This window comes from Ornithorhynchus anatinus, chromosome 3 (genome assembly GCF_004115215.2).
Source record: "Ornithorhynchus anatinus isolate Pmale09 chromosome 3, mOrnAna1.pri.v4, whole genome shotgun sequence".
NCBI lineage: Eukaryota > Metazoa > Chordata > Mammalia > Monotremata > Ornithorhynchidae > Ornithorhynchus > Ornithorhynchus anatinus.
Genome location: NC_041730.1, coordinates 1,248,088 through 1,260,497, shown reverse-complemented (window position 1 = coordinate 1,260,497; position 12,410 = coordinate 1,248,088). Strand labels below are relative to the sequence as shown.

The 12,410-nt window shown below is 60.3% G+C and overlaps 2 protein-coding genes across 4 annotated transcripts in view; one reads left to right on the top strand and one right to left on the bottom strand.

Annotated features, from left to right (window-relative positions):
- SLC22A18 (solute carrier family 22 member 18) overlaps nt 1-7,120 on the top strand; it is a 29,288-nt gene extending 22,168 nt beyond the window's left edge. For 2 of the 3 annotated variants that reach the window (XM_029061791.1, XM_029061790.2), the window contains 4 exons: nt 92-192; nt 2,494-2,595; nt 4,094-4,214; nt 6,261-6,528. In XM_029061791.1, coding sequence (XP_028917624.1) covers nt 92-192; nt 2,494-2,595; nt 4,094-4,214; nt 6,261-6,448 — 512 coding nt within the window. In that variant the 3' untranslated portion in view covers nt 6,449-6,528. Of the gene's footprint in view, nt 1-91; nt 193-2,493; nt 2,596-4,093; nt 4,215-6,260 lie in introns of all 3 variants that reach the window. The other variant, XM_029061788.2, reaches the window with a different exon arrangement.
- Nucleotides 7,010-10,489, bottom strand: PHLDA2 (pleckstrin homology like domain family A member 2). The gene is made up of 2 exons (XM_029061792.2): nt 9,687-10,489; nt 7,010-7,442 (listed from the first exon to the last, which is right to left on the bottom strand). The coding sequence occupies exon 1, from the start codon at nt 10,066-10,068 to the stop codon at nt 9,688-9,690; it is 381 nt and encodes a 126-aa protein (XP_028917625.1). The 5' UTR covers nt 10,069-10,489; the 3' UTR covers nt 7,010-7,442; nt 9,687.
- Nucleotides 10,490-12,410: the final 1,921 nt, after the last annotated feature.

Genomic DNA, 12,410 nt, shown 5'->3' with positions numbered 1-12,410 from the left:
AGAGAGGGGGGCGCAGAGCCGGGACCGGAGGGGCGGGGAGGGGGAGTCGCCTCCCGGACCCCCGGCGAAGGGCGTCCCGTCTGTTTCCCAGGTATCTTCCTGATCATGTTGTCCGTCATCTCGGTGAACGTGTTCGGGCTGGAGGCCCAGCAGACCGGCTACCTCATGTCCTACTTTGGCGTTTTCCAGATGGTGAGTCCCGGGGGGGTTCGCCCCGACTGCCCACTGCACCGGCCCCCCAACCTCAGTGGGGACGGGGCGGCGAAGGCCAAGGCGGGGGTACTCAAGGGGAGCGGGCATCCCGTAAAGCACTCTGCACACAGTAAGCGCCCAGAATAATTATCGTGGCTCAGTGGAAAGAGTCCGGGCTTGGGAGTCAGAGGTCATGGGTTCGAATCCCGGCTCTGCCACTCGTCAGCTGACTGTGGGCAAGTCACTTCACTTCTCTGTGTCTCAGTTCCCTCATCTGTAAAATGGGGATGAAGACTGTGAGCCTCACATGGGACAACCTCATTCCCCTGTATCTACCCCAGTGCTTAGAACAGTGCTCTGCACGTAGTAAGCGCCTAACAGATACCAACGTTATTATTATTAATTATCATACTTGCTAAGCACTCACTCTGTGCCCACCACTGTTCTAAACGCTGGGGTAGATACAGGTCCATCAGACTGGACACGATCCCCAGTCCCCCGTGGGGCTCCCAGTCTTCATCCTCATTTTCCAGATGAGGGAACTGAGGCCCAGAGAAGTCAAGCGATTTACCCCGAGGTCACACTGCAGACATGGCAGAGCCGGGATTAGAACCCAGGCCCTTCTGACTCCCAGGCCCGGACTCTGTCCATTAGGCCACGCTGCTTCTCATCGGGTGGAGGGGCTGCGGGGGTGGGAGAAAACTGGGGTCCTGCGGAAAGGGGGTGCGCACGCGGGTCCTCCGGATCCAGAGGAGGAATGTGAATCAGCTTGGGTCTGGGGGCGGCAGGGGAAGGGTCCCGGCCTGTCGGCATATGCCTCGCACATTCCAAGGGAATCCCGCTTCCTCCCACCGCCCGCGGCCCCCGGGAATGTCCGGAATCTGGCGCAAGCCCCCCCTCGCCCATCCCCTGCCCCTGCCCCTGGGGAGAGAGAGAGAGAGAGGCACCCGTAGCGCAGACCCTCCCACCGTCCTGCCCGGTGCCAATGTCCCCACCTTCCAGACTCACTCAGTACAGTGCTGAGTGCTTAGTACAGTGCTCTGCCCACAGTAAGCGCTCAATAAATACGATTGAATGAATTAACTCACCTGGAGGCGGGCAGGGCCGGTGGAGCCTTGGTCCAGGAGGGCAGCAGGGAGAGCAGAGGGCCAATGTCCAGCTGGGTCACTGGGGGAGAGTCGGGGTGGAGAGGGGAGGGTCGGGGGTCAGATGGTCCGTGCTGGGTCACTGGGGGAGAGTCGGGGGGTTGGATGGTTCTTGGCGAAGCAGTGGCTAGAATAATAATAATAACGATGATGGTATTTGTTAACACGGGTCTGGAGTCAGAAGGACCTGGGTTCTTATCCCGGCTCGGCCATTTGTCTGCTGTGTGACCTTGGGCAAGTCACTTCACTCGTGCATCCCTCAGTTCCCTCACCTGTAACATGGGGATTGAGAATATGAGTCGAGAAGCAGCGTGGCTCAGTGGAAAGAGCACAGGCTTGGAGGTCAGAGGTCATGGGTTCGAGTCCCGGCTCTGCCCCTTGTCAGCTGGGTGACTGTGGGCAAGTCACTTCACTGCTCTGGGCCTCAGTGACCTCATCTTTAAAATGGGGATTAAGACTGTGAGCCTCTCGGGACAACCTGATGACCCTGTATCTACCCCGGCGCTTAGAACAGTGCTCTGCACATAGTAAGCGTTTAACAAATACCAACATTATATCGTGTGGAACAGGGTCTGTGTCTAACCCCGGTTTGCTTGTACCCAGTGCTTAATACAGTGCCTGGCACATAGTAAGCAGTTAATAAATCCACAATTATTATTATTATTATTACTCAGTACAGCTCCGTGCACGTGGTAGGTGCCCAGGACAGCACTGGGCACTCAGTACGGCACTGTGAATAGAGTAGGCACTCGGGACAGGGTACGGTAAACGCTGGTGGGGTGAGGAGGATGGCTACACCTGAGTCCAGACCCAGCCCCCGCTACCCCCTCCAGCACGGACACGTCCTCTGACTGTCTCTGTTACCGATTTGTCCATTCCAAGCGCTTAGTACAGTGCTCTGCACATAGTAAGCGCTCGATCAATACTATTGAATGAATGAATGAATGACCCGGATGAGCTCTCCTTCATTTTAAAGCACCCCCGTCAGGATTCGGCTGCGAGACCTCGCCGCGGCCCACAGTCCGCGGCCCGGAAAGTCGCCTCCTTCCCGTCGGCTTCGGGTCAGGGGGTCTTCCTGGAGGGCGTCCCGGAGGAGGAGAACCTCCAGCCCTCGGGGTGACCCCGACCCACTCCCCTGCCTGTGCCCTTCCCCCAGGTCATCCAGGGCCTGGTCATTGGCCGACTGACCAGTCGCTACTCGGAGAGCGCGTTGCTGCGGCTCAGCGTCCTGGTGCTCGGCGTGGTGGGCCTGGCCATGGTAAGACTCGACCCCGGGGCCTTCGGGGCCTCCTCGGAGTGGGACTGACCGTGTTAAGACTCGAACCCAGAGTCTCGGAGCCTCCACGGAGCGGGACTAACCGTGGTTAGACTCAAACCCAGGGTCCCGGGGCCTCCACGGAGTGGGACTAGGCACGGTAAGCCTCGAAAGCGGCACGTCGGGGGCCTCCACGGAGTGGGGCCGGTCGTGGTGAGACCCGAACCCGGCACCTCGGACCCTCCTCAGGCCCATCCGAGAGAGGACTATTTGGGGCTCCTATGCTTAACCGAAAGAGGCCCATCCTGGGAGTCAGAATGACCCGGGCTGGGATTCCGGCTCTGCCACTCTTCTGCTCTGTGACCCTGAGCAAGTCACGTCACTTCCTGGGATCTCCGTTTCCTCCGCTGTAAAATGCATATTAAAAATCTCCCTCCTACTTAGACTTGAGCCCCATGTGGGGGAGGGACTGTAACCAACCTGATTATCGGGTCTGGCCCCAGCATTTAGTACAGTGCTTGGCACACAGTAAGCCCTTGACGAAGGCTGTTAGTATTATCTCCGTAGTACAACATCCTGCATGAAAGCAACCCCTCGGTAAATTCTGCCGCACCGTGGACGCAGACCAGACTGGCCCTCGGGGGGGTCTCTGGCCTCCTGGGCCTGTGGGTGACGAAACGTACATCGCCTTAATTCTATTTATTTGCTGTTGTTTTTAATACGTTCATCCCCTCGATTCTATTTATCGCTATTGTTCTCGTCCGTCCGTCTCCCCCGATTAGACCGTGAGCCCGTCAAAGGGCGGGGACCGTCTCTATCTGTTACCGACTTGTCCATTCCAAGCGCTTAGTCCGGTGCTCTGCACATAGTAAGCGCTCGATAAATACTATTGAATGAATGAATGAATGAACCAGCCGGGTGACCCCAGCGGTCACTTACCTCGGGCTCAATCCGGAGCTACTCTCCGTCATCACCCCCGATCTTACCCCTTTTCAATCAACCAATATATCGATTGCCGATCCCACAAGCCCGAAGCTCTGAGCAGGCGGGCTGGCAAATACCCGTCCGTATCTGCAACGCCGCTGTAACTTTTTTTAAGAAAACGGCATTTGCTAAGCGCTGACTATGCGCCGGGCACTGTACTAAGCGCCGGGTAGAGACAAGATAATCAGATTGGACACAGTTCCTGTCCCACGCGGGGCTCACCGACTTAATCCTCGTTTTACAGATGGGGTAGAGTGAGGCACAGAGAACTGAAGTGACTTGCCGGAGGTCACACAGTTGACGGGGCCGGAATTAGAACCCAGGCCTTTCTGAGCTCTAGCCACTAGGCCACGCCGCTTCTCGACCTCGGAGGGTCCGGGATCCGCACGTCCCTTTCCCACATCCCGAGGACGGGTTGTGTTTCGGGAAGGGGGTCAATGGCGGGGGGAGAGGAGGGGGAAGTACCGCCTCCTCCTCCGCGCCCTCCTGGTTTCTCACCATCTCTCACCTTCCTCAGGCCCTGATGACCACCATTGTCCACTTCTGCCTCCTCGTGCCTCCTCTACTGTTTGGGCTAGTCTCCCTCAACATCCTGACGGACAACATCCTGACCAAGGCCGTGTCGCCCATGGACACCGGTGAGGGCCGAGGGCTGGGGTCGGGGAGACGGGGGGACGGGAGGGACGGGACAGGGTCTCCCCTGGGCCGGACACCAGGATCGCCGGCCTAGTCGGTCCTGACCCGAGCCCCGAACCTGCTCTGAGAAGCAGCGTGGCCTAGTGGAGAGACCCCGGGCCTGGGAGTCAGAACGCCAGCTTCGCCACTTAATAATAACGATATCTGTTAAGCGCTTACTAATAATAATAGTAACGTTGGTATTTGTTAAGCGCTTACTATGTTCGGAGCACTGTTCTAAGCGCTAGGGTAGATACAGGGTCATCAGGTGGTCCCACGTGAGGCTCACATTTGATCCCCATTTTCCAGACGAGGTAACTGAGGCCCAGAGAAGTGAAGTGACTTGCCCACGGCCACACAGCTGACGAGTGGCAGAGCAGGGATTAGAACGCAGATCCTCCGACTCCCAGGCCGGGGCCGTTTCCCACTAGGCCCCGCCACATCCCTGGGGTTTGAGGCTGAGGGTGGGGGGCAGGGATTGGCACCCGGGTTCCAGGTTGGCGGCCGCAGCCCGTGGGCGGGGGCGGGGATGGCGTTTTAAAGGCGGCTTTGCCCCAGGGGGTACCCACGCCCCGTGGGCCAACTGCTTCTCCCAGCCATGGGGGCAATTAGCCTGTCTGGATTTCCCAGAGGTTCCCAGGCAGGGGGAGGGGGAGGGCGGAGGCGGGGGGAGGGGCAGGTTGGGTACTGGGGGGACCCCCCCCCCCCAACCCCGCCACCCCTGGGGCTCTGGTCCGGCTCCCTCCCCCGCCCACCTGGCCCCCGTCCAGATTTCTGAACCCCGCAAAACCTGCCTGGTCTCACCCTCCCAAGGGGGTCTCTGTAGGTCCAGTGCAGCTTACTAATGATAATAACGATAATAATAGTATTTGTTCAATGCTTACTATGTACCAAGCACTGTTCTGAGCGCTGGGGGAGATACAAGGTCATCAGGTTGTCCCGCCCGGAGCTCACAGTCTTAATCCCCATTTTACAGATGAGGGAACTGAGGCCCCGACAATTGGAGTGACCTGCCCAAAGTCACGTGGCTGGAGCTGGGATTAGAACCCAGGACCTCTGACTCCCAAGCCCGGGATCCTTTCACTAAGCCACGCTGCTTAAGCACCCCCGGCCCCTGAATCCCGAACCCTAAGACATCGGCTCTTGAACCCCAAAACCCGTGAATGTCCCACCCTTAAACCACCAGCTCTTGAACCCCCAAATCCCCGAGTCCCCAGCTCCTGACGCCCCAGCCCCTGAACTCCCCACCCCTGAGCAAGGGCCTGGGAATCAGAGGTCACGGGTTCTAATCACGGCTCTGCCGCTTGTCTGCTGTGTGATCTTGGGCGAGGCACTTCACTTCTCTGGGCCTCAGTTCCCTCGTCTGCAAAATGGGGATTGAGACTGTGAGCCCCCCCCCCCCGGGGGACAGGGACTGCGTCCAGCCCGATTTGCTTGAATCCACCCCAGCGCTTCAAACAGTGCTTGGCACATAGTAAGCTCTTAAGCAGCTTGGCTCAGTGGAAAGAGCCCGGGCTTGGGAGTCGGAGGTCATGGGTTCGAATCCCGGCTCCGCCGCTTGTCAGCTGTGTGGCTTTGGGCAAGTCACTTAAGTTCCCTGTGCCTCAGTCACCTCATCTGTAAAAGGGGGATTAAAACTGTGAGCCCCACGTGGGACAACCTGATCACCTTGTATCTCCCAGCGCTTAGAACAGTGCCTTGCACGTAGTAAGCGCTTAACAAATAGCACCATTGAAAAATACCCCAAGTATTATTATGATGATTATTATTAAACCACCAGCTCCTAAAACCCTAAGTCCCTGAACGCCCCCCGCCCCTGAAGTGGGACACGGGGTGTCTGGGGAACCCCGTGTGCCGGCCACCCCCTGGACAGTGAGGGTCGAGGATGAAATGTCCAGCGCCCCTGACCGTCTCCCCTTCCCGACCCCGGGGGGACACGGGGTCCCGGACCCCCGCCCGGGGACGGCCCGTCCGGCAGCCCCGGCTGACCCTCCCCCTCCCGACCGCAGGGGCCATGCTCGGACTCTGCGCCTGCGTCCAGCCCCTGACGAGGACGGTGGGCCCCACATTGGGCGGCTTCCTCTACCAGACTTTCGGGGTCTCGTCTCTGGGCTACCTGCAGTTCGGCGTCAACCTGGCCCTGACCCTCTACCTCCGGGACGGCTCCGTCCTCCGTGGAGTCGAGAAGCCGCAGTGACCTCCGACCGCGACGGGAACCGTCGGGACCAACGGGAGAGGATTCCTTGCCGGGGTGGGGGCGGGAGTCGGGGACGGGGCTGCCCTTTAAATAAACTTGCCCTCTCCACACCCTGCTGTCTAGGGGTTGGGGCCAAAGGCCAACCGGACCATCCCCCCGCCTGCAGACCCACCGTCACCTCCGCCCGGCCCCCCTTGGGGTGCTGACCCCTTCCCCCCACCCTACACTGCGATTGCCTGGTTGGGGCTGGAATTCCGACCCCGAGCCCCGGACCTCTCCGCCGAGAAGGAACGCGGCTTTAGGCCTGGGTCGGTCGGTCGTATTTATTGAGCGCTTACCGGGTGCGGAGCGCCGTACTCGGCTCGGACCCCCTCCCCGGCCGTGGGGGCGATGGCCCTGGGGGGAACGACGGGACCGGTGTCCCCGAATCCCGGCTGGGAGGACGGTGGGGACGGTGTCCCGGACGTCAGCTCAGCGGTGTCCCCCTCACCCCCATCCCACCTTCCCCTGCGGAGAGAAGCAGGTCCCCCTCTCCAAAAACACTCAGGCCAAGCCAAGGGCTAGAAAAGTAAACCTCTCCACTCCTTTATTTGGAATGAACGGCGATGCAAAATGAGGAAGTGGGCCTCGGGTCCAGCTTCCGTTGGAATAAATACAAAACACGGACAGAAAGACACACCAATAACTTAAACGTCTCGTCCCCGGGGGGCGGTGATGGGGGGGGGGGGGGCGGAGGGAAGCGGATCTTCCGTGGCCCATAAATAGGAAGGACTGTAGGCGGGCCCGATCGGGACGGGGATGCGCTCGGGGGGCCGGAGGGGACACCACCCCCGCGTCCAGAGAACCGGCCTCGGGATCGGTCGGCGCGTCTGCGCCCCGGCGGGCTGAAGGCCGGGGGGACGGGCCGGCGGGCGGGGACCCCCGTCCCCCTCGTGGGAGTTGGTCCGAGTCTCCGCTCTCTCGACGACGTGATCTCTGGCAGACGAGGCGACCTCTAGAGAGAGAGAGAGAGAGATCAGATCCGCGCTCTCTACTTTTTTATGATATCTGTCCGGCGTCTACCGCGTAGCCGGCACCGTCCGAAGAGCCGGGGCGCGTACGAGATAATCGGGTTGGACATAGCGGCGCTCCCCGTCTTGACCTCTATTCTTCAGGGCAGGGGATCGAGGAACAGAGAAGCGAAGCGACTTGCCCAAGGTCACCCGGCAGAGAGGGGGCCGGGGACGGGGAGGGGGTGGAATTAGAATGGAGGTGCTTCCGACTCCCGGGCCCGGGCTCTCTCCCCGAGGCCGGGCCGCTTCCTGCGTGGGCACGGCGAGGTCTACGTGGCTCCCCTGAAGGCTTGGGGGGTGGGGGCCGGCCCTGGAAGGGAGAGGACTTTGGGACCCCGGCCACCTGGAAGTCTCAAAGTCCCCTCCCCTCCCCCAAGGGAGCGGATGTGACTCAGACCCCGCCAAGCCACCACCTGCCCTTTCCGCCCCCTCCCCCAGACCACACGCGCCGGGGCGGGGAGGAGGGGGGCCTAGCAGAGGGATCCCCCCGGGCGCCCGCCTCGCCCCCTTCCCATTCCGGGGCTCTCGGCGGGGGCGACGCCGGCCGTTAGCCCCGGCCTCCCTCCTCCCCCGGCCTCCCGCCGGACCCGGTCGTGGCAGGGAGGCCCAGCGGCGAGAGCACCGGGCTGCACGTCGGAAGGACGTGGCTTCCAGTCCCGGCTCCGCCACCTGTCCGCCGCGTGACGCAGGGCAGGTCGCTTCACTTCTCTGGTCACTACTCAGCGGCCTCAGTGGGGATTGTCTGCTGTGTGACCTCGGGCAAGTCACTTAACTTCTCTGTGCCTCAGTTGCCTCATCTGCACAAATGGGGATTAAAAAATGGGAGCCCCACGTGGGACAATCTGATTATCCCGTATCTATCGCAGCGCTGAGAACGGTGCTCTGCACATAGTAAGCGCTTAACAGATACCATAATTATTATTATTATTATTATGGAGACTGGGAGCCCCGTGGGGGGACGTGGAGAGTGTCCCACGCCTTTATTTATATCCACGTCTAGAGGAGGAGACGGACATTAAGAGAAATCACTCGGCCACCGACCGGGCTCTCCCCTTCTAGACCGAAAGGTCGCTGCGGGCCGGGAATACGGCCCTTTCCTGTACCAGTGGACTCGCCCGAGCGCTTAGTAGCATGGCGTTGCGGCTAGCGCCCGGGAGTCAGCGGGTCACGGGTTCTAATCCCGCCTCCGCCACTTGCCCGCTGCGTGGCCTTGGGCAAGGCACTGAACTTCCCTGTGTCCCGGTTCCCTCATCCGTAAAACGGGGATCGAGACCGTGAGCCGCACGTGGGACGTGGACTGCGTCCGACCCGGGTTGCTCGGATCCGCCCCAGCGCTCAGTACAGTGCCCGGCACACAGTAAGCGCTTAACGGATGCCATAATGATTATCATCATTATCATTCCCTGGGCCTCAGTTCCCTCATCTGTAAAATAGGGATCGAGACTCCGAGCCCCACGGGGGACAGGGGCTGCGTCCAACCCGTTCAGCTTGGATCCGCCCCAGCGCTCAACACAGCGCCTAGCACGGAGTAATGTTGGTATTTGTTAAGCGCTTACTCTGTGCAGAGCACGGAGTAGGTGCTTAGCCAACACCATAATCATCATTATTATTCCCTGGGCCTCAGTTCCCTCATCCGTAAAACAGGGAATCGGGCCTGGGAGCCCCACGTGGGGCAGGCCCCGCGTCCCACCCGATTTGCTCGGATCCACCCCAGCGTTCAGTACAGTGCCTGGCACACAGTGAGCGCTTAACGGACCCCACGATGATTAATTACAGCTCTCTGCACCCAGTAAGCGCTCCACCACAGTTACTCTTCTGATCTCGGGGAGGTCAGGGGGCGCCCCGGCTGGCAGCGTGGCTTAGTGGCAAGAGCCCGGGCTCGGGAGTCAGAGGTCGTGGGTTCTAATCCCGGCCCCCGCCACTCGGCAGCTGGGGAACCTTGGGCGAGTCTCTCCACTTCTCTGGGCCTCGGTGCCCTCATCCGTCAAACGGGGATGGAGCCTGTGAGACCCACGTAACCTGAAGTCGCTGTATCTACCCCCCGCGCTTAGAACAGTGCCGGGCACGTAGTAGGCGCTTAACGAATACCATCGTTCCCATTATGATTGGAACGGCGCCCGGCACGCAGTAAGGGCTTAACAGATGCTATGAGGATGATGGGGCCGGGGGAGGGGGGCGGTCCTCACCTCAGGGGGTCGAGGCCGGCGGGGGCGGCTGCCGGCGGCTGCGGAACGTCTCCACCGCCCTCTGGTTCTGGAAGGCGATGAGGGCCAGGGCGATGGACGAGTTCCAGGAGCTGGAGTCGGCGCAGCGGAAATCCAGCTCCTTGCGGTCAGTGGTGACGATGGTGAAGTAGACGTACTTGTCCGTGCGCTCCACGCAGTCCAGCTTGAGGATGGACTGGAAACTGAGCTCCTTGGGGCGTCTCCCCGGCCCGGCCCCCTCGGGCAGCAGGCTCAGGCTGTCCCGGGTCAGCACCACCAGCTTCTTCTTCCACAGCTGGAAGAGGCTGGCGCTGCGCTTCTCCAGCTCGCCCGCCCGGATCACCTCGGCCTCGCGCACGCCCATGCCGGCAGCCGGTGGCGTCCCCGCCGCGGAGGAGGGCCGACGACCCCCCGGACGCTTCTCGTCCGCCGCTCGCCGAGAGCCGGGCGCCGTGCCGAGCGCCGGGCTACGTCGAGGGCCGGCCGCGGGCCTGGCTGGGATTCAAGGGCTCGCCTCGGGCCTCGGCCTGGACGGGACGGGCTCCAAGCGCCCGCCGAGGGCCCGGCCTCGTGCCGGCCGCCGGGTTAGGCTGGGATTCGTCAACCGCTCGCCGAGGGCCGGCCTCGTGTCGGGCGCCGGGTTGGGATGGGGTTCGTCGACCGCTCGCCGGTAGGCCTTGGCGCCGGGCTAGGCCCCGGGGTGGATACGGCCGGGCTGGAGAGCGTCTCCAAGCCCGCTCTGCCTGCGCCCCGGCTCGTCCTGCCTGACCGGTCCTATATATAGCCCCGCCGCCCCCTCCCCCGCCGCTGTCCCTCCCCTTCTTCCTCTTTCCCCCGCCGCCCCCAGTCCTTGCTCACCGTGCCCGGCCCTTCCCCACCCCGCTGCCCTCTGCCCTTCGCCCTGCCTCCCCTCGCCCCACCCGGCCGGCTCGCCGGGCCACCTCTCCCGCTTCGCCCCCGCGTGACTCACGGGGCCCCGATGATTTCATTCATTCGTTCTCCCGGTCGTACCTCCCGAGCGCTTACTCTGTGCACGGCCCCTGCCCCAGTGCTCGGAAAGGACGATCAGAGAAACGGCGCGGCGCGGCGGAAAGAGCCCCGGGCTTGGGAGGCAGAGGCCGTGGGTTCTCATCCCGGCTCCGCCGCTTGTCAGCCGTGCGGCTCTGGGACAATCGTTTCACTTCTCTAGGCCTCGGTTCCCTCATCTGGAAAATGGGGATTAACCCGGGACAGACCGATAACTCTGTACCTCCCTCGGTGCACAGAATGGTGCTCGGCACATAGTAGGCACTTAGCAAATACAATTATCATCATTACAGTCCATGCCTGTCTACTTGTTTTGTTTGGTTTTGTTGTCTGTCTCCCCACTTCTAGACCGTGAGCCCACTGTTGGGTAGGGATTGGAGAAGCGGCGCGGCTCAGTGGAAAGAGCCCGGGCTTTAGAGTCGGAGGTCATGGGTTCGAATCCCGGCTCGGCCCCTTGTCAGCTGTGTGACTGTGGGCGAGTCACTTAACTTCTCTGTGCTTCAGTTACCTCATCTGCAAAATGGGGATGAAGCCTGTGAGCCCCACGTGGGACAACCTGGTTACCCTGTGCCTACCCCAGCGCTTAGAACAGTGCTCCGCACATAGTAAGCGCTTAACAAATACCAACATTATTGTTGTGTCTATCCGTTGCCAAATTGTACTTTCCAAGAGCTTAGTACCTGTAAACACACAGTAAGCGCTCAATAAATACGATTGAATGAATGAATGAATACAATTCAGCAATAAAAGAGACAATCCCTGCTCACAACGGGCTCACAGTCTAGGCGGGGATGATAATAATAATACTAATTCATAATGAGGGTATTTGTTAAGCGCTTACTATGTGCCAAGGCCTGTCCTAAGCACCGGGGTAGATACAAGGTAATCAGGACGTCCCACGTGGGGCTCACGCTTTTAATCCCCATTTTCCAGATGACTTAACTGGGGCACAGGGAAGTTAAGTGACTTGCCCAAGGTCGCACAGCAGACGAGTGGAGGAACCGGGATTAGAACCCACAGCTTCTGACTCCCAACCTCGGTATGTGCCAGCCACCATTCTAAGCTCTGGGGGTGGACACAAGCAGAACGGGTTGGACCCAATCCCTGTCATTCATTCATTCATTCATTCAATCGTATTTATTGAGCGCTTACTGTGTGCAGGGCACTGTACTGAGAGCTTGGAAAGTACGAAGCCTGGATTTCACCACCCTCCCCAGCGCCGGCAGCTGCCGATTCAGGAAATGCTAGATTGGAGGAATCTTCTTCCCTCTTCCCCCTCTCTTTTCCCTCCCTCTCCTCCTTCAAAGCTCACGACTGGGAGGAAAGGAGTGAAGCCACACTGGGAAAGCGAGCAGTATTCATTGAGCGCTTACTATGTGCCGGGCACTGACCTGGAAGGGGCAAATACTGGGTGTATGGGGGTGGAGGGGAAGCTGAACCTTCTGCTTCACCCTCACTTGCTCCCTTTATTCATCTCCCCAGCACCCCCAGCCCCACAGCACTTAATAATAATAATATTTGTTATTATTGTTAATAATAATAATAGTATCCGTTAAGTACTTAGTATGTGCCAGGCACTGTACTAAGCGCTGGGGTGGAGATGAGCAAATAGGGTTGGACACGGTCCCTGTCCCATGTGGGGCTCGCCCATTTCAGAGACGAGGTAACTGAGGCCCAGAG